This window comes from Notolepis coatsorum, assembly GCF_963971535.1.
Source record: "Notolepis coatsorum genome assembly, chromosome: 3".
Taxonomy (NCBI): Eukaryota; Metazoa; Chordata; class Actinopteri; order Aulopiformes; family Paralepididae; genus Notolepis; species Notolepis coatsorum.
In genome coordinates, this window is record NC_140167.1 from 177688232 (window position 1) to 177714761 (window position 26530).

Consider the following 26530-nt stretch of genomic DNA (forward strand, 5'->3'; position numbering starts at 1 on the left):
ATGACCCCGCTTATATGTGGGCGTGGTCAGGCAGGTGTAGGTGAGTGCACGTGATTGAACGTTTTCATGATAGCATATGATTAAAGGGACAGTTCCAATAGAGCAGAGCGTAAAGCCATATGAAATATAACAGTATTTAACAAGACTTTAACTTGAGTAGGATATACTCTTTCCACCTCTGGATATACCCCATATTTATTAAAGAAGATGAAAATTACATTTATTGTCAATTGAAATGAGTTTTTTTGTGCATATCCTTCCAAGTTAAACATACACAGCCACAAAAATTACTGTGGTACCACAAAGAGCCACACCATATACCAGCGTTTCTCAACCTTTTTTCCAGTCACGGCACCCTTCATGTGTTTTATAGGTCTCACCCTCTGGCCTCTGAAGTTGCTAATGTCTTTTTTATTTGGGCCTCACAGGGTTAACCTCTTAACACATTCCCTGCCATTGGTTATATCCATCAATATAGCCAGTCTGCCACCACTCTAAGCCTATGGAGATGTTCACCTTCTTTGCAGGGCTATAACTTTTTAAATTGTATTGCTAAATTGACATTACTATGGCCCATTCAACATCGATTATCTATCGTTCAGGATCTAGGAACGTTATACTTTTTCATTCAAACATTCATACAAAAATACCTTCTAGAATATAAGTGTTTTTATCGTTTTCTTCAGTAATTCCTAGAACGCTAGTTATATGCCTAAACAGAAGAACAAACGAAGAAGAAAAAACAGATTATGATCTATGCGCCCTGTGTTCTCACCCTAGACTCTAGACAAAAATCATAAATTTGGAATATTCAATTTGCAGATAATCTAATAGGTCTGCTCACCTTTTTATCAATTTCCGATCAATCAATCCCAGCGGTTGGCCTCCAATTAAAGGATCTTCTATGGATCTTCCACTTATAATGTAAATTAGCCCTGGGTTCTTTTAATTGAATGTCGGCTAGGTGAGCAGAGATTAGACAAGGAGTCAGATGGCAGTCTGTAGTTTACTGAACTCTCACAGCACAAATAGATCACAAATCCGGACCACCAGGACCAATGCATACACCTCCAGACACGGAGCAAGCAGTTGCCAAGTGGTGGTCGCGATAATACATCGTCACATCATTTATACATTTGTCGTTGGACACACCTCTTCCTGGTTTAATGATTGATAGTTGTCACTGTCATAGTTGAGGACAAAGAGAATAAGGCGGGAAGAGAAGGTAGAGGGTGGGGGATTTTCAGTACCTGCCTTTCATTAAGGGTGGGGGCCGAACGATAATTGGTCTCTGGGGTCCCCCGCATTTGGGCGGTTGTGTATCTGTGTGTATATGTTTGTGTATGGGTTTGAGTGAGTGTGTACGAGGCTAGACCCGAGTTCATGTCCTCACTCTAGTCATTTGTCTTTAACTCTGTGCTATTCATGACACTTTTGTGATACTTAAGCAATTCAGTGTAGTCATAAATTCTATGTTTGTGTATCTGTGTGTATGTTTGTGTGTAAGTGTGTGTGAAACGGACTGTCTATGTGTGTGTACGTGAGTGTGTGTGCTTGTGAGGCGGACTGTCTATGTGTGTGTACGTGAGTGTGTGTGCATGTGAAGTGTGTAAGTGTGTGTGAGTTATGTGTGTGTATCTGTCCTATGTGTGTGTACTTGAGTGTGTGTGCTTGTGTCAGACGGGGACCACTGGGTTTCAGATGTAGGCAGCAAGAGGAGATGTGTGCGTGTGTGTATGTGTGTGTGTGTGTGGAGAGGGGCCCAGAGCCACGAGGTCAGCAGGTCACTCAAACCGTGTGTGTGGAAAAGAGACTGGGCTTCAGCCTGCACCACGGGTCAGCAGGTCAAACCAAATGCAGGAGAGAAGAGAAGGCAGACATAGAACACAGACTCAGCGAGGGTGGGTTTAAATATAAGATATTAATTCTATCACCTTATCAAAGGGTATGACATGAGTTTTGATGGTTTATCCTTTCAGGCACCCCGTTAGCACGGGCCGCTGCCGTCATGAGCTCGGGGACCAAAGCATGCAACTCCCTTTGCATACTTTCTTCCGCTTCGCTCGCATCCCTTGCGTTTGGGAGGCTACACTCACTGTCTCGGTAAGATAGGTGGGAGCCGACGTCCAGTGCGGATGATAGCAGGGCATCTCGTCTCGGAGGTGGTGACTTGAACCCAGTCTCGGAGTACGAGGCTCTCCAGGGAAACACAGCATCCTCTGCCACTCCCCGAGGGGGAGAATGCTCTGTCTCCGCTGGGGCGTCGAACAAGAATTCCCCCGCCCCCTCCATGTAATCCTCTGTTTCCATTGGACGCGATGGAGAGGAGACGAGGGAATCCTTGCTCGGAGCCTGCCCGACAAAGCCGCTAAACTGTCCGCCCCCGCCGCTCATCGCCGTATGACGAGAACGAGCCGAGGCGAAGAGCTTGCGCCGCAAATCACCGTCCACCAGAGGGGCCGTCAGACCAGCTGACTGTCCTTTGGCGGTGGGACCAGAGCCGGAACTCGGAGATGGGAGCTCGGCGGCCCCTTGGCGATGTGCACTCTCCTCCGGGCGCCGCTGAGGCGCACCTGCCTGCCACAACCGTGGAGCCAGGAACGCCCCACGATGCACGGAGGAAGCTGCAACTGTGAAGCGCTGGTGGAGGTCAGAACGATAGCCCTCCGGTGGTGAAGACATTATATTTTTCTTTTCTCGAAAATTTGCGAGAGAGAAAATAAAAAACACAATGTCAGCACAGCTCCTTAACTAACACTAACTACTACAGCACTGATCTGAAGAAGGTGCACTGCAGCACGGACTTCCAGGTGGTGAAAGTAGGGAAGGAGCTGGTAGTATGGCCATGACCCCGCTTATATGTGGGCGTGGTCAGGCAGGTGTAGGTGAGTGCACATGGTTGAACGTTTTCATGATAGCATATGATTAAAGGGACAGTTAAAATAGAGCAGAGCGTAAAGCCATATGAAATATAACAGTATTTAACAAGACTTTAACTTGAGTAGGATATACTCTTTCCACCTCTGGATATACCCCATATTTATTAAAGAAGATGAAAATTACGTTTATTGTCAATTGAAATGAGTTTTTTTGTGCATATCCTTCCAAGTTACACATACACAGCCACAAAAATTACTGTGGTACCACAAAGAGCCACACCATATACCAGCGTTTCTCAACCTTTTTTCCAGTCACGGCACCCTTCATGTGTTTTATAGGTCTCACCCTCTGGCCTCTGAAGTTGCTAATGTCTTTTTTATTTGGGCCTCACAGGGTTAAAAGTACCATGTGAGACCCACGGTTGCAAAATTACAAAATCACTTTTAGCCATTTAAAAAAAATAAAAAGTCTGTAAATGTTTATTTAAATTTTTTTTAAGCACATGTATGGTCAATTGGTCCTGTTGTTCAGCTTTACAATGCTATTGGATAGTAAATGTGTTTATATGTCCCACCCTCTGGCCTCTGAAGTTGCTAATGTCTTTTTAATTTGGGCCTCACAGGGTTAACCTCTTAACACATTCCCTGCCATTGGTTATATCCATTAATATAGCCAGTCTGCCACCACTCTAAGCCTATGGAGATGTTCACCTTCTTTGCAGGGCTATAACTTTTTAAATTGTATTGCTAAATTGACATTACTATGGCCCATTCAACAGCGATTATCTATCGTTCAGGATGTAGGAACGTTATACTTTTTCATTCAAACATTCATACAAAAATACCTTCTAGAATATAAGTGTTTTTATCGTTTTCTTCAGTAATTCCTAGAACGCTAGTTATATGCCTAAACGCATATATAGATTATCAATTGCCCTTTATTCCCGATACACGCTATATTAAAAAATTTAACTGTATATGATCCTATACATTATGCGTCATCATGCGCGGAGGAAAGGGGTCGTTTATAATTCCGTGATCGTCAGTAAATGCTTTATGTAGTATGGGTGATATATTGATCAGATCGGTTTGCAGTGAAATGAATAAACAATTGGGCTGAAAATGACGTTAGCGTCCTCTTACCGTTCACCAATGAGACTGGCGGTGAAAGATCCCAGGTATAGGACGTCGATCGCCTAGGTCCATTTCCTTTGTATGTCGCAATAAACGCCGAAATCATATCGATTATTACGTTTATAAAGCGATCGACGGGGGCGTGGCTAGGCGAGCAATGGAGTAACACGCTGTTTGTTCTAGCTCCCGTCGAGCCTCTACTTATTTTTATTTTATCTTAATTTAATAATCTTACGGATTTACAAAACTTACTGAATCTTACTCAGGGTACATTTGTTCAAACCAATGGTCATTGTTTGCACGGACAGATGGCATCAAACCTACGCAAATACAGATACGTTTCGAATCCAAGTAGGCCTGAAAAAGCCTCGACTTCCATTTCTGGGCCGCCACCGTCCACACCGTCAAAGATGTCCGGCGTGGATACCACAGCCTTAAAGGCGGAGATTCTCCTCGCGCTGAAATCGGAACTCGCAGAGATAATACAATCGGAATTGAAAGGTGCACTTTCCAAAGAGTTCGACCTTATCAGAAATGATTTGAAAGTGATGAATGAGGAAATGCGAAGCTGTGTAGCGACACTGCGTGTAGACATGAACAAAATGGAGGCTACAGTTAAAGACGTGGAGGGTGGTCTCTCGAGGTGGTCGGACGAGGTGGTAACGCTACAAACCACAGTCGAAGACTTAAAATCAGAGATGGCGGGTCTCAGAGAGAAGTGTGAGGACATGGAAGGAAGAATGCGGAGGTGCAACATGAGGATAGTTGGGGTGGCTGAGACGGAAGGCTCGAGTTCCACTGCGTCGGTCTCAAAACGACTGAGAGACGTGCTACATATGGATAATGAAGTGCTGGTAGACCGCTCGCACAGAACACTGGGGCCAAAGAGGACGGACGGGAAGCCTCGTGCTATCGTGGCTAAACTCCACTACTACCAGGACTGTGTCGAGGTTTTAAGCCGGGCGCGTGCTCAGGCCCAAATACAGTTCAACGGAATGCCTATTGCGATCTTCCCCGACTATGCCACGGCGTCGCGAAGGCCAGGGCTGCGTTTACGGAGGTGAGGAAGCTACTACGCGGTCGTGAGGGCACCCGGTACGGCATTCTTTTTCCAGCCCGACTTCGCATCACGCACGGGGGAAAAGATAAAGAGTTCATCGATGCAGGTGAAGCAATGAGCTACGTCAGAAAGAACATTGTACACGCAGCAGCGGGTGAGACCACATAGAAAGAGAGATGTATCGGTGTGTATGTGCTGCTTATGATATGCAGGTGATGTGAACAATGTATCATATTAACTTCAACAGGACAATATATGTATAGAGGCTACTGTAATGTCTACTGTGTGATCATCTATGTGTAGCATCATCTGCCTAGCATTGAGAGGACGCCACTGGACACCATATAACAAGCTAAGTGACTCACCAAGCAAATTCATTGCCCTCTACTTATGATGTACAGGTGATGTGAACAGTGTATAATTTTGGCCCCAATAGGACAATGTGTGTATACACATACAGACATATAAATATGTACACACATGCTCACACCTACGATGACGCACACCTAATGGATGCACTATCTAGAGATTCTAGACGTACCACACACACGGGGGCGCATATTACGCGCATGCACAGACACACATGTAGACACACATACACGTTTGCACATTATACAGATACGGGGGCATGGACCCACACACTCACGCCTACACACCCATACGCTTACACCCTGGCTGTGTCCGATACATCCATACACACACACATAGGTTCACGTGCACGCAACTGCACGAGCACTGAAGTGCATATGCCCAGGTACACACCCATTTGTAGACGCATGGACACACGCACACTCCCACGCCTCTTCCAATTTATTCTATATCACCCAATCAGGCACCCTTTTTTGTGTTTAACGGGGCATATTGGTTGCCCTTGCTCGGGAGTAAGGTGTTCTGCCTTATTTCGGGGCCTGCTTGATGTGAGGTTGTTAATGTTAATATATTATTGTTATGCTTACCGTTTACCGTTGCCACCTATATTACCTTACCTGGTTGGGTGTATCCCACTGGGCAGCTGAAGACCTTATATAATACCAAGATCTGAGTAAAAACTTTTACTCTTACTTTTTTTTTCTTTCTCTTTATTATTTTCTTTTACCTAAGGGGCTCGGCGGGGGCCTGAGCGGCTGGCTACATAGGTAGAGCACCTCCAACACAAGCACATTATGTGTGGATTCGTTTCTGAAGGGTATTTTGGGCACCTTGTTTTTTATAGGTGTCAGGGGGGGGGGTTACCGGACTTGTACATTCAACATGCTTAACTGATCAGATGTCTGTTTTGCTTTTCACCTGCAGTTGTGCTGAGCTATCTCTAGGTTCCAGATGCATGGCCTCTCTCATCTACTATGATCGACACTGGTGATACCATGGGGCTGGAAGGGTGCTCTGTCAATTTCGTGAGTTGGAATGTTAAATCACTCAACCACCCAGTAAAGCGTAAGAAGATACTTACACATTTAAAACAACTCAATGTAGACATAGCGTTTTTACAGGAGACACACTTAAAAACTGAGGACCATGCTCGGCTGAGGGGGGGGTGGGTGGGACAGATTTATCACTCCAACTTCCACACGAGGGCCAGAGGAGCAGCCATTTTGATAGATAAAAACACGCCATTTACTATGTCAAGTGTAGAGGCCGACCCTGCAGGGCGCTATATTATAGTGGTGGGGAAACTGCATTAATTTCCGGTCATTCTGGCTAATATCTACGCACCAAACTGGGACAACCCTTCGTTCTTCACCAGCCTTTTTTCTCGCCTACCGGATATGACCTCGCACCATCTCATCCTTGGCGGCGACATGAATTGTGCACTCTCCCCGGTGCTGGACCGTAGCTCGCCCAGAAAGGCCCCCCAGTCCAGCTCGGCCCTGCGCAATCCGGCGCTTTCTTAAATCATATGGGGTAGCTGACGTGTGGCGGTTTCGTAATCCTACATCCAGAGGATACTCCTTTTTTTCCCCGGTCCATAATACCTTCTCGCACATGGACAGCTTTCTCCTGGATAAGCGACTCCTTCCCCTCGTAACCAAATGCGAATACGGAGCGATAGTTATTTCAGACCATGGTCCCTTAGTTATGAAAATGAGTATCCCGAATACACGGCTCGGCCACCGCCAGTGGAGACTCAACCCGTTGCTCCTGTCGGAGGAAGCCTTCACAAGCTTCATCACCTCGGAAATTACATTATTTCTCGACATTAATAAGACTCCGGGAATGTCTTCTTTAACCATTTGGGAATCACTGAAGGCGTACTTAAGGGGACAGGTGATTTCATATTGCGCCAACCAAAAGAATATAAACACGGCACGCCTTAAGCAACTGACGGACGAGATTTTGGAGCTAGATAGACTACATAGCCACTCGCCATCAACAGACACGTTGAAAAAACGTATAACGCTGCAAACTGAGTTTGACCTCCTGTCAACGCGACAGGCTGAGTACCTCATTACTAAAACGTGACAGGGGTACTATGAACATGGAGAGAAGGCCGGACGGATACTTGCCCATCAGCTGCGACAAAGAACTGCCAACCAGTCCATCCCCACTATCAACGACGAGCGGGGCTCAAAAGCCACTGACAACCTTAAAATTAATAAATGCTTTAAAACTTTCTACCAATCATTATACACCTCGGACTCGCAAGTGGGGCCCTCCACGCTAGACGATTTCTATAGGACCCTCCGCGTCCCGACAGTCGACCCAGAGAGGGCCGCAGATCTGGAGGAGGAACTTACGGTTGTGGAGATTACGTCAGCGATTAGATCTATGCAGAGTGGCAAGTCCCCGGGGCCAGACGGCTACCCTACAGACTTCTACAAAAAATTCTCAACCCAGCTGTCCCCACTGCTGCTAGCCGTATTTGATTAATCATTCTCAACAAATTCTCTTCCTCCGACCATGCGCCAAGCGGTTATCTCCTTAATCCTTAAGAAAGACAAGAACCCACTGGAATGCGGCTCGTTCCGTCCAATTTCCCTCCTTAACGCCGATGTCAAGGTTCTCGCTAAGGTTCTGGCCCGTCGTCTGGAGGGGGTTCTCCCTTCGATTATCTTGCCGGACCAAACAGGCTTCATCAAGAATCGGTACTCTCTTTAATATCAGATGCCTCCTAAATATCCTGTATAGCCCCTCTCCACCCGGAACACCTGAGGTGGTCCTCTCCCTTGATGCGGAAAAAGCGTTTGATCGGGTGGAGTGGGACTATCTTTTTCACACTCTGGAGAGGTTTGGGTTTGGCCCTAAATTCATAGCTTGGACTAAAATTCTATATACGTCTCCGATGGCTGCTGTTCGCACCAACAACAATCTATCCACCTACTTTGAACTCCATAGGGGTACGAGACAGGGATGTCCTTTATCTCCACACCTTTTCGCGATCGCAATGGAGCCCATTGCGCTGGCTCTGAGGCAGAACACCAATATCAAGGGGATCATGCGCGCGGGCTCGGAGCATAAAGTCTCGCTCTACGCGGACGACATGTTGTTGTATATATCACAACCCCAAAAGAGTCTTCCTCGGTTGATGACCATACTTGCAGACTTCGGCAAAATATCCGGATACAAAATCAACATTCAAAAAAGCAAACTGATGCCCGTCGGCACCTCGGCGGATCGGATACCTCTGAGCACATTCCCGTTTAAAATTAGCCCTAAAAAGTTCAAGTACCTCGGGATATGGATCACGCATGAACATAAGGACCTATATATGGCTAACTATCAACCTTTACTGTCTAACCTGGCGAGAGATATTGAACGTTGGGACCCTCGCTATCCCTGGGTGGGAGAATCAACACAATAAAGATGAATGTATTGCCGAAATTTCTATATGTATTTCAGAGTCTTCCAGTCTTTCTGACCAAGACATTCTTCTCCAAGATAAACAAAAAACCGCCCCGGATCAAAAGATCTATGCTGCAGAGACCCCGCGTAATGGGTGGGATGGCGCTTCCAAACTTTATTTACTACTACTGGGCAGCAAACATAAGATCGTTATTATACTGGGTAAAGGGGGAGGACACAGCCCCCTGGTGGACAGTACTGGAGGGAGCGTCGGTTAAATCCACCTCCCTATCTGCCTTGTTATGTGCTAAGCTCCCGTTCACACAGCCCATATCTAGCTTTACCTCGAACCCAGTTGTCATCCACTCGATAAAAGTGTGGAACCAATTTAGAAGAACCTTCTCCCTCAGGGAACTATCACTGGCTGCTCCGATCACAAGAAATCACATGTTTGTCCCACCAACGATGGATAAGGCCTTTGACAGTTGGGTTGGGAGTGGAGTGATTACGCTGTCTGACCTCTATATAGACGGCAACTTTGCCTCTTTTGAACAGCTAGTACAGAAATACAAGATCCCTAGGTCACACTTCTATAGATACTTGCAACTCCGGAGCTTCGTAACTCGGACTGCTACCCAGTGTGTCCTCCTGCCTCCCTTTTAGACTCAATCTTGAACTGTAAACTGATCCAGAAACAGGCTATAAGCAGAATTTATGAACTACTTAATAGAAGCAACTCGACACCTTTAGACCTCCTCAGGGGCAGATGGGAGACTGACTTAGGTGAACCAATCACAGAGGTCACATGGGACAAGATAATACAGGGGATTTTCTCCTCTTCCATTTGCCTTAAACATGCGGTTATCCAATTTAAAATTGTACACCGACTGCATTGGTCTAAAGACAGGCTCTCTAAGATATATCCCGACATAGACCCTCTATGCGACCGCTGCAGACAGGCTCCAGCCACTCTGCTCCACATGTTCTGGACGTGCCAAAAGTTGCACACCTACTGGCAGACCATCTTTGACACCTTCTCTAAGATATTTGGAAAGGAAGTGGAGCCATCACCATATATTGCATTATTCGGAGTGGCCCCAGCAGACACCCACTTTAGATGGGGGGAATCTAGAATGCTGGCCTTCTGTTCACTTTTGGCCAGGAGGCTGATACTGTTCAAATGGAAGGACCCAGGTTCACCTGTCTACGGCCACTGGATGAGAGAGGTCATGTATCATATTAAACTGGAGAAGATCAGGTATACTATCAGAGGTTGTACCGAAAAATTCCACAATATTTGGGATCCTTTCCTAACTTTCTTTGAGGGTATGGAAGCGGATAATGTGACAGAGGCGATCTGACTGGCCTTCCTGGTCTCTCAGCTTGTTATTATTTATTTTTTCTATTATGTTCTTACTTTTCTTCTTCATCTGCAGAATGCAAGAGATATGTGACTGCTGTCGGGTGATTTAAAAGCTAAAAGGAAAAACAATGATTAATAAACGATCTAAGATATTGTAGAGTGATTTTGTCTGGTATAGGGGTGGGGGGAGGGAGGGAGGGAGGGCCTTATTTTATTTGTATTTTCTTTTGGCCCATGTGGGACCGCCTGTAAAAACAAAACATTTTCAAATAAAAAAACCTTGTTCAAAAAAAAAGTTTATAAAGCGATCGATATGTACTATAGTGTCTGTCGGGAGTCATGCAACAATATCTGACGGCCGGATGAATTTAATCGACGCACAGCAGCCATATCCTGTTTACCAGTGTAACTCGCCCGACCATCCACCAGGCGGCGGTATTGAGCCGTCGTTGTATTGAGCCGTAGGGTCCAGCTGCAGCGCCGGAGGTGTATATATGAATTATGAATGCCATGGCGAAAAAATGAAATATTGATCTCAATATCGCTGTACAGCGTGGTGTGGCAGACAATGCATGGCGGGCAATAACGCTGTACAGCGTGAACGGCGGTGGATGTGTTAAGCCCGAGATATACAGTAAAAGTGTATATTTTCAGCATTACGTTTGTTTACCAATGATTTGAACTGTTATTAGTGAAATATAAGATTATAGAAATCTCAGGGCATTGAGTCAGAAACTGGCGCATATTGACAGGAGGAAGTGGAGCAGCCAAAAGTGAGACGCCCAATATATATTGAAAAACTACCCTACCCAGCTCACGCCAGCCCCTGTCAATAATTTTTTGGGATTATCTCCCACAAACCTGAATGTAATTGCCATAAAACAGAACGCAGTCAGTTTCTCTACCTTTCTGTGAATGTCTAGCAAAAAACGGTGTTGCAATATGATGAAAAATGGTAGAGAAATTTACATTATAAAAAAGTTGTAATCGTTATTTCTTTTATTAGCGATATCCATTCATTTTTCATCCATCCAGCCTGACGTTATCATTGGGAATGGGTCTGAGCTCGCAAAGGGCAAATACCGCCGCCTATCGTCTCCCGGATGGTATTGCACATCATTGGATTGGATTGGCTGGGACTGTGCATCAGAAAAAAAACTCCGGTACGGGGTTTCCCTTCTCGGGCAAGCAGTATCGTGTTACCACATTCACTGGCGAGGCTGGGAGCAGCTTAGATTATGTGTTTTGGACTATAACGTTGGATCAATAAACGCAATCGATATTTGGAATGGCGATCAGGCATTGGATTAATCTTTTTGCAGAACATCTGATGTGAGGTAAGGAAATTATGTTACGAATCTTGGGTTAATCAGATGTTCCTATCACCGTCATCGGAGCGGTGATAGGAACATGTGTGTGTGTGTGTGTGTGTGTGTGTGTGTGTGTGTGTGTGTGTGTGTGTGTGTGTGTGTGTGTGTGTGTGTGTGTGTGTGTGTGTGTGTGTGTGTGTGTGTGTGTGTGTGTGTGTGTTAGCGCTGAGCAAGTCACGAATAAGCGATTTTTCAGCCCGCTTCTCTAGCGTGCATAAGTACACATATACACATATACTATCGATATGTTTATTTGAAAACTATTCATAAATCAGCTGAAAAATTACGACGTGTTTTGTGTGTTCCACTAAAGGGCTATTATTATCGCGGATTTCTCTGGAATTACTAGAAAATCTCAAACTATACTCGTATTCAAAACGGTATAAAACGGAAATGTTGTTATGGTTTGTAACCGACCCCAAACGCAACGGCACAGAGAGAGTTGTTTTCAGAGTTAGCCAAAAACAAGGGCGTGTTTATTCTCAGAGTCACAAGATTGAATTAGGTGGAAAACAGAACAAACGGGGAATCTGGCATGTGAAGAATGTCTTGCGGCTCTGCAGATTCTCCCAGACGGTGTTGGTGAGGAATTTGCTTGTGACGTCTGAGCCGCTCTGCAGATCCCCCCAGCATACACTCCAGATGGAACACAGAGGGAGAGAGAGAATCCCAGTTAGCTCAGCGCACAACAGATAACAGAGAGGTGACTGATCCAAATTAATATCCAAGTGACTTGATCTTCGGTGTGATACACACAGTTAGCAGAGTCCAGAGAAAAAACAATACGGTAATCCAAAGAGTAAATCCAACAACAAAAAATAGGTGAGAACAGTATAACAAAAACGGGATCTCTTCGGTGTTTCACAAACACACAAAAAACTGGTGATCCAAAAAGACTGTTTCAAAAACTCACCAAAGCGCAACGCGTAAAGCGGGCAGATAAACGAGGCGTAGCTTCGTACGGGGAATCAGGTTCTCCACGAGAGTCCTGGAGAGCAACAGACAGCGAACGGGAAAGAAAGGCAGATGCAGGGAATATTCAAAACGATCCAACATCGGTATTAGGGAGATCAGGGTATTTAAAGCCACAGGGCGCTAAATGACAAGCTGTGACAGCTGCGGGATGAAATTGATCATTGCTCCAGAAGCGTGTGGTTGGGAGAGCACCAATCAAACGGCATCTTACAGGAAAGAAGCGTGAGGCGCGGAATGCAATTAATTAACAAAATACCTTAAAGGAACGGAGCGAGTGGGTGGGCAGCGGACAAAACCTCACAGTACCCCCCCCCCCCCCCTCCACGGGAGCCACCCGGCGACCCACTCGGCCCCGGCCTGCCCGGACGGGACCGAAGGAAGCCGGCGATCAGGGGCACCGGAGAGGGGGACAAAGACAGAGGACCGGCGAGGGAGGCCGGAGACGGGGACAGAGGACCGGCAAGGGAGGCCGGAGACGGGGACAGGGGCCCGACAGTGGAGGCCGGGCACGGGGACAGAGGACCGGCGAGGGAGGCCGGAGACGGGGACTGGAATCCAACGGCGGAGGCCGGGCACGGGGATCCCCTTCCGTCCCTACACCGAGTAGGGCTCTGCTGCTCTGAAAGGAATCCTCCTCCTCCTCGGATGCTGCAGACGGGCAGCGCAGAACACAGGGGGTCCCAGGGGACCGGGGCGAGAACACACCATCCCCCCGTGGAATAGGGAGCGATGGCGAGCCGGGGTCCGAGGGAGAACACGCCATCCCCCCGTGGAATAGGGAGCGACGGCGAGCCGGGGTCCGAGGGAGAACACGCCATCCCCCCGTGGAATAGGGAGCGATGGCGAGCCGGGGTCCGAGGGAGAACACGCCATCCCCCCGTGGAATAGGGAGCGACGGCGAGCCAGGGTCCGAGGGAGAACACGCCATCCCCCCGTGGAATAGGGAGCGATGGCGAACCGGGGTCCGAGGGAGAACACGCCATCCCCCCGTGGAATAGGGAGCCACGGCGAGCCAGGGTCCGAGGGAGAACACGCCATCCCCCCGTGGAATAGGGAGCGATGGCGAGCCGGGGTCCGAGGGAGAACACGCCATCCCCCCGTGGAATAGGGAGCGATGGCGAGCCGGGGTCTGAGGGAGAACACGCCATCCCCCCGTGGAATAGGGAGCGATGGCGAGCCGGGGTCCGAGGGAGAACACGCCATCCCCCCGTGGAATAGGGAGCGATGGCGAGCCGGGGTCTGAGGGAGAACACGCCATCCCCCCGTGGAATAGGGAGCGATGGCGAGCCGGGGTCCAAGGGAGAACACGCCATCCCCCCGTGGAATAGGGAGCGACGGCGAGCCAGGGTCCGAGGGAGAACACGCCATCCCCCCGTGGAATAGGGAGCGATGGCGAGCCGGGGTCCGAGGGAGAACACGCCATCCCCCCGTGGAATAGGGAGCGATGGCGAGCCGGGGTCTGAGGGAGAACACGCCATCCCCCCGTGGAATAGGGAGCGATGGCGAGCCGGGGTCCGAGGGAGAACACGCCATCCCCCCGTGGAATAGGGAGCGATGGCGAGCCGGGGTCTGAGGGAGAACACGCCATCCCCCCGTGGAATAGGGAGCGATGGCGAGCCGGGGTCCAAGGGAGAACACGCCATCCCCCCGTGGAATAGGGAGCGACGGCGAGCCAGGGTCCGAGGGAGAACACGCCATCCCCCCGTGGAATAGGGAGCGATGGCGAGCCAGGGTCCGAGGGAGAACACGCCATCCCCCCGTGGAATAGGGGCCAGGAGACGGCGTGGAGGCCGGGCCGGGGGAGGCCGGGCGTCGAAGCTGGACCGGGCCAGGCGTGGGAGCCGGACCAGGCGATGAGGCAGGGCTAGCTGCCTGGGCACAAGCTAGCTGAAAGGGCAGTCCTAGCTGTGGGAAAGCTACACACAAAGTGGAGGCCATGCTAGCTGGGGAAAATACACGTAAAGTGGGGCTAGCAGAGGGACTGGGTTAGCTGCCTGGGCATGGCTAGCCACAGGGCCTATGCTAGCTGCAAGGGCTGCATTAACATAGAGGCTGTGCTAGCAGCCGGGGCTAAGCTAGCAGACTGGGGCCATGCTGGTAGTAGAGGCCTGGCAAGCTGCAGGGGCTCTCTCTGTGTTGGCTGGGGTCGTCATGGTTGGATCGTAATGTTATGGTTTGTAACCGACCCCAAACGCAACGGCACAGAGAGAGTTGTTTTCAGAGTTAGCCAAAAACAAGGGCGTGTTTATTCTCTGAGTCACAAGATTGAATTAGGTGGAAAACAGAACAAACAGGGAATCTGGCATGTGAAGAATGTCTTGCGGCTCTGCAGATTCTCCCAGACGGTGTTGGTGAGGAATTTGCTTGTGACGTCTGAGCCGCTCTGCAGATCCCCCCAGCATACACTCCAGATGGAACACGGAGGGAGAGAGAGAATCCCAGTTAGCTCAGCGCACAACAGATAACAGAGAGGTGACTTATCCAAATTAATATCCAAGTGACTTGATCTTCGTTGTGATACACACAGTTAGCAGAGTCCAGAGAAAAAACAATACGGTAATCCAAAGAGTAAATCCAACAACAAAAAATAGGTGAGAACAGTATAACAAAAACGGGATCTCTTCAGTGTTTCACAAACACACAAAAAACTGGTGATCCAAAAAGACTGTTTCAAAAACTCACCAAAGCGCAACGCGTAAAGCGGGCAGATAAACGAGGCGTAGCTTCGTACGGGGAATCAGGTTCTCCAAGGGATACTTCACGAGAGTCCTGGAGAGCAACAGACAGCGAACGGGAAAGAAAGGCAGATGCAGGGAATATTCAAAACAATCCAACATCGGTATTAGGGAGATCAGGGTATTTAAAGCCACGGGGCGCTAAAAGACAAGCTGTGACAGCTGCAGGATGAAATTGATCATTGCTCCAGAAGCGTGTGGTTGGGAGAGCACCAATCAAACGGCATCTTACAGGAAAGAAGCGTGAGGCGCGGAATGCAATTAATTAACAAAATACCTTAAAGGAACGGAGCGAGTGGGTGGGCAGCGGACAAAACCTCACAAATATACAGATGAAAAAACAATCCGTTTCGTACATGTTGACTGCAAGCAAGTCGGGTGTATTAGACCCATAGCCATAATTTAAGATATAGTTTAAGCATTCGCAAATTTCCCCGTCCTCCCATTGACTTCAGTGCTGGCACGCTAGCCCGAATTTGGTCATATGGGCGTGGCTCTGAATGAATAATCATCTTCCCTTTATTCATTTGCTTAGATTTTTCAGGTCTGGTAAATTTTAGCATGGTGTTATTCACAGTCAAAGATACATTTAATAATTTTTTTTATATAATTGATATTCTTCTTTGGTTCATTACAATTTACTCAAGCCTAGTAACGGACACAATATTTCTGACACTGGGAATACATTCCCTGAGATCCATAGATGTCCCTAGATTCAGATACCAAGAACATGCAAATGGACCATTTAAAAAAAATTTAATCTGTAAATGTTTATTCTACGTCCTTATGGAATGAGTGACGTAAAAAAATAAGAATAAAAAATAAATATATATATATATTATAAAAAATGTATGGATGGAAGAGCCACATGCGGCTCGCCAACCCACCTCCCCTAATGGGTTATATGGTCAAATAATATGGTCATTATCCTAAAAGGTTCCTTCTGAATAGCATGATATTTATCTTTTTCTCTGTTGCCTATACTTAATTTATACCTACCTACTGCTTTCACAGTCTACAACTGCCATCCACATCTGTCTGTACATACCTGCACATAATCCTTTTACATACCTGTAGATGCTATATCTATATCTACATATTCCTTACCTACTCTCACTAGTTACGCTGCTGGCCAGTATGACTACTACCATTCTGTCTTTTTACCTGTATCACTGTACATATTAATATTACAAGCACTACACTCTGTAGTACTAATTAATATATTTGATACCCAGTTTAACCACCTGTACATTGTATTTTACTGTTACATTTGCACTCTGGTTGGATGCCAAACTTCTTTACGTTGTACTGTACGTGCTGTATAATGACCTTACATTTTAATCTAATCTTCTGTGTGTCCTCTTCCTCTATCCATCCAGATCACTCCTCTCCCAGGGACACACCCACTCCTAGTCCTCGTCAACCCAAAGAGTGGAGGGAGACAGGGGGAGCGGTAAGTTCAACTCCGCTGTCGTCAGTCTATTTCTGTCCCTGTTATATGACTGCTTGTGGATGCATATTTGTCTACATTAATGTACTGCGACCGTAGTAGAGGTTCTGCTGAACAAGGCATGGGTAATTCATTTAACTTACATAGTATATTATGTTTGAAGATACAGTACAATGAAGATCTGGTTTTTCAATCTCATTGCATTTTATTTAATTATTTTACTGAAGGTATTTGATGTAACATGTTAGAGCTGTTGTTGTTGTTGTTGTTGTGGAAATCACGATGTCTGTCCCTTTGATGTCTGTCCCCCTGGATATCAACTAAATCAAACCATTTTAGATATCCAATCAGCTTCCTATGAAATATGGCATAATTCGCACGGGTTGCTCAGTCACATCTAGTCCTGGTCCTCAGCGTAGGCATCCTTGTCAAGCATCTATAGCACATGTGTCAAACTTGAGACGCGTGGTCCAAATCCGGCCCGTCTGGCATTTTCATCTGGCCTGCAGAATGAATTTTCTAATCAATACATTTTGGCCTGTTGCCTCTCCTAGGTGCAACGGCCTGTGATAGAAATCAAGCGCACCTCCGTCTCACTGGGCAACAATACAAATTTGCAGACTTTTCAAGCAAACGCACAGAGCATTATCTGTACCTGCATCGTATTTTTATTGAATACAAATGCATCAACCCTTCTTTTGAGAGCCATTGCAGAAGGACCCAATATTTAGCCTTCAGTTGTACCTTGTCCGTTTTCACTCGCTGGTATTATTCCCTTGCATCAAATGTTACTTCATCAAGTGAATTATTGCTAATTTATTATATCTACTCTCAAATCCTGTGTATGTGCGTGCATGCAAGAGTGTGTGTTCCACTTACTCCTCCAAGTCCAGTCCAGGACCTAGTATTGCTAATCTTACAAACTATTTGGGTGAATAATTAATTGAAACTGAATAGCTATTATTAGCTTGCAAACTCACCATTATTTTAATTAATTTAACATACTCTCTGTGGAAATAATTGTTTTGCGTGAGATCAGTGAAAGCGAGATGTTCTTCTACTTCATTCTCCAGGACCAGTTTAACCTAGAATTGCTAATCTTACAAACATGTGTGGATGAATAATTAATTGAATCCTAATGTATGTAATTTCAATCTGTAAAGAAAAGAAAACTATAATAAGCCAATTATCCATAAATTACGCCTCCTTACCCACCTTTTAAACAGCCCTCATTGTATTCCTGGAGGCACCAGAGAATGAACAGGAGTGCATTTACAACAACATATTGAGCTGGTATACACAAATTGAAAAGATGACCAATTAAGCTAGTGACCTCATGAAAATGCACCTTTTTTTAGCTATTATTATGCGTCCGGCCCACAAAATCAGTTTTTATAATTTCAGCCCCTTCGGTAATTGAGTTTGACGCCCCTGGTCTTTAGTGTATAGTGAACAGAAGACCACACGCCCTCAGCCTACTGAGAGTTGGTTGTGTTCAAAGACAGTGGTCTAAAACATGTATAACAAATCAAATGATACATGTGAAATAAAGAAATTATATATACTCTGGGCATTAATAGTCCAAAATAAGCCATTTATGATTTGAATTAAAATACCATTGTACTTGAATAATTATTTTGAGCCGGAAGAATATTATTATGGCACTTAATCGTATACTATGGGCATAGTAAAGAATGATATATCTCTGTCGCCCACATACCTCCCATGATCAAGCACACCTGTGTAGTAAAGCCTTTGTTTTTTTTTAACATAAGCTTAATGGATGTATAATCCTTTCTTGGTTTCATGGATATAATCTGCAATAATTATTTTCTGACCGCATTTCTCACATTCTTCTTCAAAGCTTCTATGACCACCTGCCGTCAGAAGTAAATGCATAGTGTTCTTCTCGTTCAACCCTACGCCACCAGCACCAGTCTGTTGTTATTCCATAATTTCCTTTCTTTGTTGACAAAACTCAGACTGTGCTTTAGCTCTGCCTATTTTACAACCATTCTATGAAAGCATCGTTATAGTTGATAAACCATGCATTAAAAACCATTTCAGCAAATCTCTTAATTATAAGTATTAATCAGTGATGATGATGATGAAGACTTTATTCCAGACTCAAGGTCCATATTACACATATACAAAACAACAACAAAAATACAATAACAAAAGAAACAACGCCAACAACATAGATTCAAATACATAAAGGCATCGATTCCAATGTTTCCACAAATCAGAGGAGTACCTTGTATCACTTTGTTTGACATCAGTAATGGCACCTATTATCCTGTTTTTCTACTCTAATAGTCGACACATACATTTAAACATCAAGTTCCTCAGCAGAGCATGGAAGATGGTGACATTTATAGTCACAAACAAATAGCTTGCACTAGTCCGTCTTGGGAGCTTAACCCATTCTTTGCCACGCTTATATCCATCGCTGTTTGATCTCTGCCAGCACTGTAAGTCTATGGAGATGTTCACCTTCTTTGCAGGGCTATAACTTTTTTAATTGTATTGCTAAATTGACATTACTATGGCCCATTCAACATCGTTATTATCTATCGTTCAGGATGTAGGAACGTTTTACTTTTTCATTCACACATTCATACGAAAATACCGTCTAGAGTATAAATATGTTTTTATCGTTTTCTGCAGTATTTCCCAGAACGTGAGATATAGGCACAAAAAAATGTCAACTGTACATGGTCCTAAACGGTATGACTGATCATGCGCGGGTGAACGGAGGGGGGGGGGGGGGGGGTCGTTTATAATTCCGTGATAGTCGTTAGATGCTTCATGTAGTATGGGTGATATATTGATCAAAGCAGTTTGTATTGAAAATGACAAACAAAAACGCTGAAACTCACGTCAGTCTCCTCGTACCGTTGGGCGATGAGAGTGGAGCAAACAGATCCCAGTTATGTGGTGGGGATCGATGCGATCCATTTCCGGTTTGTATATTACTAATACACGCCCAAATCATGTAGATTATTGAGTTATGGCAAAGATCCATATCCACGGTGTGTGTATTGAGTCCCGCGACGATAAACGAGTGGCCGGACGGAATAGGGAGACGCACCGGGATCACAAGAGATCCACTTCCGGTTGCAACTCGCCGATCAGCCACCTGGTGGCAGTATTGAAGCGTTGCAGAGTTGTGCTGGCTCACACAGCATCCGACAAGGCTCCGTGAGTGAAATATGAATAGTAAATACCATGGCGAAAATATGAAATTATGATCAGAATCACGTCGTACGCCGTTATTGGCAGAATTTGCATGAACTTGAAACCCGTTGTACGACGTTATTGGCGGGGAAAGGGTTAAGGAGGATCCTAAATGCATCATTGCTACCTGATATGTGGAGAGAAATTAGTGAACAACAAAAAAACGTCACTCGCCAAAAATCAAATGCATGTATTTAACAAACTTTTTTTTTTTCTAAACACGTTTTATATGAACTTAAAGGTCCCATGCATTGTTATTCCTTGCACTATTTGGGCAACTTTACACAATTCCTGTGAGTCTATGGAACACATCTGTAAAGTTTCTTTCAAAAAAATTCATTGTTTTATATTTTTAATCAAGTACTCAAAAGCAAAACATTTCAACCTCAGGATTTCATGCTGTTTGTGCTGGGCTCCGCCCATAAGCGCTTTGAGTGACAGTCACCCACACAGTCTGCGACTGGCAGACAGAGCGAGAGATAGAGAGATTGATGGGGATACTAATTAATTTTGCCGCGGGGGGCATAATCCCACCGGACAATGCATTGGTAACTTGTTTCAAATTACAATATATACCTCTGTGAATATTATTGCACGGATCGGAATACGGGCGTGCACGTGGGAGCATGCGCAAAGATATTTTGACAGTGATATGGAGTGCTCCCGACTGCGGGGAGAATACCCATCCCCGCGGCGCACACACATTTACACACACTCCTGCGCCGCGGTCCCTCTCTCTCTTTCTCTCTCCCTCTCTCTCTCCCTCTCTATCTCTCTCTCTCCCTCTCTCGCTCGCTCGTTCTCTGCTGTCTGTCGCACCCTCTGTTTGAGGAAGTAATTTCACTGCTCTATTGTTGAGCGAATTGTGGGCGGTGACTACAACCAGTAGTATTCACGTCAGCAAAACAGTCAAATCAGAATGGCTTAGTTGAGTGAGGGAAGATCTCGTGAACTCGAGACTAGACTGATGAGTCAATATGATAATTAGAGACACAGACCACATTGATATAATCCCCCATTGCTAGGAAACAATGCTAAACACTGGAAAAGGCTATTTATAATGCATGGAATCTTTAATAAATAAACAAAAATGAAAAATCGACTTGTCAATGAAAATGTCCAACTAAATAACCGATACGCACATAAAACGCTGAAAACAACCAACTGTACTAACGAAACAACAAGAGTACCGTAATTTTCGGACTATAAGGCGCACTGAATATAAGCCGCAGCAGCTAAATTGAATGATGTGTACATATATAAGCCGCACTGGACTATAAGCCGCAGGTGTTTTAATGTTTAATTACCATAGGTAAGGGTTCGTGCACAGAGGGGATTGTCGGGAAAGAGATGGCTGTTTGAGGAAGCTCCCATTTATTAACAGCACCTGCGAAAACGAATGCCAAACTGATGATATCAGATGTTGATATCAGGAGCTATCAGTAGCTAGCCAGCTAGATAACATTAGACAATGCCTCATGTATTAAACTAAAGTGAATAGTTGACTGGGCCATTTTGTTTAATGCTTCAGTTATGTTGAAAGAGGAGCTCTGAGCTGCTCATGCACTCGACTCTTGCCGTAAGGGTTTGTTGACATGGGTCTGTGAGGGGGAGGAGGGGCAAGGCGTGCACTGCTGCAGCAGCTGTGGGCCTGTGAGAGAAGAGCGAGTGAGAGTTAAAGGTGGTGGACTGTAACCTGTAAAATCCATAGATTTAGGAGGTCCCCTAGTGGCCATTAGCTGTAAAAATCCATAGATTAGCCGCACCGTTATATAAGCCGCAGGGTCGAATCAAATCAAAAAGCCGGAGGTACCGCGGCAGCCGGATTTGATCCCACTGTCTCTGCGGTGGTAGACAGACGCTTAGTCCGCTGCGCTACCCGGCTGACCTCAAAATGTATATCTGATGTTCCAGTTTTTATTTGTGATTTTTCTTTTTATTATCTATCATCCCCAAACCCTCCCTGAATTAATCTCTCACTTTTATTATCAAGAGTTGCAGCATCATATAGTCCACATCAAAATATAGCATTGTTAGAGTGTCTGTAGTCTATATCACCTTATCCAACTAAATGTATTGTAGGCTGGCAGTGTAATAAGACCCCATGTCATGCACATTCGATCCCCACAAAAAGTCTGCTGTATTTCATCTTGCTAGCTCTCTGCCAAGTGTCCCTGCCACTCTGTCCTTTTTCTGCTGTGTCGTGTAGACATTGTAAGTTAACACAATTACCTGGACAAGCCCTGCATGGGGAGATGAAGGTTCCAATAGGGACTTGATATAATAACTCTCACTGCCCAAGGCCGGAGGAGACCGCTCTGCAGCGTGCGGAGTACAGGCAGCTGGTGGCGGCAGACAAGAACATTGGGAGTGTTACTGTTATTCTGTTAAGACTTCTGCGCTGGAGACGATTTTGTAGGATGCTATGCAAAGTCATTAACTTTCTTTCTTTTTCTTTCTTTCTTCTCTCCCTACATCTCCCTCTTTCTCTGTCCTGCCCCCTCTGTCCCTCCCACCCACTCTATCTCCCTCTCTCTATCTCTCATACCCTCTCTCCCTCTCTCCCACCCTCTCTCCTTCCCGCTATCACTCACACTCTCTCTCCCACACCCTCTCCATCCCACTCTCTCTCCCACACTCTCCCCCTCTCCCCCCTCTCTCTCTCTCTCTCTCTCTCTCTCTCTCTCTCTCTCTCTCTCTCTCTCTCTCTCTCTCTCTCTCTCTCTCTCTCTCTCCCCCTCCTACCCTTTTTCTCAATTCCCACCCTCTCCTCTATCTCTCTCCCACCATCTTCCTCTCTTTCTCCCTCCCTTCCACCCCCCCCCCCCCCTCTCTCTCTATGTCCTCCAGGGTTCTGAGGAAGTTCCGGTACCTTCTGAACCCCAGACAGGTGTATACCTTGGAGCAAGGGGGGCCCATGGTGGGGTGAGTCTGCCGGCCTCCTGTCCTGATAGCCTTGATATACATCACCCCCCTCTGGTCTTGTACAATACAGGACTGTTGCTGGCAGGGTCAGCCCACTGACTCCCATCGGCCAATCAGGAGACCCTACAGTCAGTGTTGAGGCAGGAAGGATTTGATGGAGAGCTAGAAAGGAGATGTCAGGCCGCGCGAATGCCTTCTACAACAGAACTGCGTTTCCGCGTTGCTCTGATTGGCCACTGACCCCACGTGACCCTACCCTATTACACGCCCCCTTATCGACGCGCGTTATGCAACGCTCTACAGCTCTTTCGCTGACTTCCTCGCAGAACAGCTGTTTCCGTATTTATAATATTGGAAACTCCGTGCTGTGAGCGCTGTGAAGCACCTCTGTATTAAATGCCGACAGCACCTCTGTATTAAATGCCGACTCATCAATCAATCAATAACAACATTAACGATAACGTTAACGTTAGCATTAGGCTAACGCCAAGCTGTAATGTTACCAGTCTCGCGTCTATCTGCTAACGTTAGCATTAGGTAATAACCGGTTTTAAATGGATGGTGATTACCTCACGCTGTGTCTATTCTGCTAGCATTAACGTTACTAGTACAAACAATCAAACCAAAACATTGACATCTAACTTATATTTAGATATTTACTCAACCTCTAATGTCTAACTATGAATGAACACAACACTCTAACTTAACATCTTTAGCTAATAAAGTACTCAACCTCTACTGTCTTTAACTATGAACAAACACAACAAAACACTCTAACTTACCATCTTTAGATAATAAAGTACTCAACCTCTACTGTCTTTAACTATGAACAAACACAACACTCTAACTTACCATCCTTAGATAATAAAGTACTCAACCTCTACTGTCTTTAACTATGAACAAACACAACACTCTAACTTACCATCTTTAGATAATAAAGTACTCAACCTCTACTGTCTTTAACTATGAACAAACACAACACTCTAACTTACCATCTTTAGATAATAAAGTACTCAACCTCTACTGTCTTTAACTATGAACAAACACAACACTCTATGTTCTGGGCTTATGGTTTGTCCAGCAAGGCAATCACTGGACTGAACCTCTGCTGCAGCTTATGGCTGCTTGTATCGGGTCTATGGCAGGGTCGTAGCACACGTTAAGAGGGGGAGACGTGACAATCTGAGATCGTCTCAAGTTAAAGTCTTCTCGTGGTATGCTTTCACAGGGAGATCCTGATATAGAACTGAGTGTGCTTAGGGCTCAGACCCATGCTCTTACAGTAGGCCTGAGTGTACTTGGGGCTCAGACCCATGCTCTTACAGTAGGATGGAGTGTACTTGGGGCTCAGAGTGACCCATGCTCTTACAGTAGGACTGAGTGTACTTAGGGCTCAGAGTGACCCATGCTCTTACAGTAGGATGGAGTGTACTTGGGGCTCAGACCCATGCTCTTACAGTAGGACGGAGTGTACTTGGGGCTCAGACCCATGCTCTTACAGTAGGACTGAGTGAGTCCAGCCTGAAGACATGGCTCAAAAGGGACTATACTTAACCTAGACACTTAGGCTGAGGTTAGACTAGTGTATTCCTGGCGTTTTTTTATACGTTTTTGACGACGTATCATGTCCTATCTACACAGAAACGCGTTTTTTGGCGTATTTTTGTGGATACGGCTGAAACGCAAAATTGTGTTTGCGTTTGGAGATACGCAAAAAAAACGAGTCGACAACAGCGTGTAGTCAGCACGCTAGCCGTTGTTGCGAAAACGCCCATGCGCAGTAGATACCATCTGCGTGCCCTTCCGGTGACAACAGTGTGTGTGTGTGTGTTTGGGACAGAGCTCCGTGTCCCAATAGCTTCAGCTACCATGTGTTGTCAAGTTATTGTTATAAGGACCCCAGTCCAAGCTACAACAGTCTGCATTCCCTTAACAATTGTTTGTATTGAGCCGTATTGTATTGTACCCATATGCAATATGTTAAATAAAGTTTACATCCATTCATTCTGCTAGCATTACCGATAGCATGAGCAGCTGGCTAACGTGAGCTATCAGGATTCAGACCCTGTTAGCTCAGAGTTCCTCTTTCAACTTAACAAGCATTAAACAAAATGGCCCAGTCATCTATTCACCTTTGTTTAATACACACAGCGTTGTCTCTAATGTTATCTAACTACTGATAGCTCGCGATATCATCAGTTTCGTGCTGGCTAAGTAGCGTGAGCTAACGTTAGCTTCTAGCCACAATGCTATAGTTATAATGGCATACTCCATTGACGTTAGCATGCAGCTAACAATGCTACCGATCGTTTTTAGACTAAACTATCTGCTCTTGGTGGTCACTTGTGTTGATGTTAGTTTTGTTTCATCAACAAATGACAGGCAGAACACACAGTGAATGTATCCGTTTTGTTTATTGCACTTTTATTAGGCTTTGCTGAAAAAAGAATTGCTGCATTGAGTGAGCAAGCAAGATGGTGGCGCGGCATAGGCACCTGCCTTATTGACATTTCTTTCCTGGAGCTTCCACCAGGAAGTGTATTGGCACATTCGTTCTGATTGGTTGAAATTGCCTTCATGTTTGCCACCTACTGCCACCTACTGCTTTGGCAGTGTACTACATCAGTGTGCTTGGCTGACAAAAACGAAAAAAAAACGAAAGTGTGACTCAGGCGCACGACGTCGCGGCGATACGCATAAGAAAACAATACGAAGATGATACGAAAGGTGTAACCTCTGCCTTAGCTTAAGGCACCTTGCATGTTGTATGAGTCTGTTATGTATATAAATGTTAAATGGTATATGTGATGTGTTGTGATGTCATGTTTTGTATGATGCATGTATAAGCATCCCACTCCCCTACCCCCCCACAAGAACCACAATGGAAATAAGCTTTGAGCTTTTTTGTGTTTCATCCTTGGCAGTATATCCTGACTGTGCTTTTCTGTCACATGTTTATTTTTTATATTGTCAAATAAAGTCATTCAGTCATTCATTCAGCGCTCACAGCGCGGCGTTTCCAATATTATAAATACGGAAACAGCTGTTCTGCGAGGAAGTCAGCGAAAGAGCTGTAGAGCGTCGCATAACGCACGTCGATAAGGGGGCGTGTAATAGGGTAGGGTCACGTGGGGTCAGTGGCCAATCAGAGCAACGCGGAAACGCAGTTCTGTTGTAGAAGGCATTCACGCTGTCGGGCCAGGTGTTCTATTAGAAAGGGAATTTAGGTTTGGGATTTGTGTTCAGTTGGATTCGTGTATTGCTATGTCAATCGATATTTAGCTGTCGATTGTGTAAATATCCTCAATCTAAAAGTCTAAATGTGATTTAGAGCCATATTTATTTTGTCTGAGTAGGCAGTGGAGTAGGCAGACAATTAACCTGACCACTGAGGTGTGTGTGTGTGTGTGTGTGTGTGTGTGTGTGTGTGTGTGTGTGTGTGTGTGTGTGTGTGTGTGTGTGTGTGTGTGTGTGTGTGTGTGTGTGTGTGTCCATGGCCTGCTGTGGAGGTTGGTCAAGGGTGGCAGAAGAGACGCACACTCATTTAGTTTAAGTGGCAGAAGAGACAGACACATTTAGTTTAAGTGGCAGAAGAGACACAGACACATTTAGTTTAAGTGGC

General features: G+C 45.7%; 1 protein-coding gene across 1 annotated transcript in view; it reads left to right on the forward strand.

Annotated features, from left to right (window-relative positions):
- dgkg (diacylglycerol kinase, gamma) overlaps positions 1-26530 on the forward strand; it is a gene marked incomplete at its 5' end in the record, with an annotated part of 295637 nt that overhangs the window by 82303 nt on the left and 186804 nt on the right. The window contains 2 exons of the mRNA XM_084311455.1: positions 16676-16749; positions 22834-22908. Coding sequence (XP_084167581.1) covers positions 16676-16749; positions 22834-22908 — 149 coding nt within the window. The remainder of the gene's footprint in view (positions 1-16675; positions 16750-22833; positions 22909-26530) is intronic.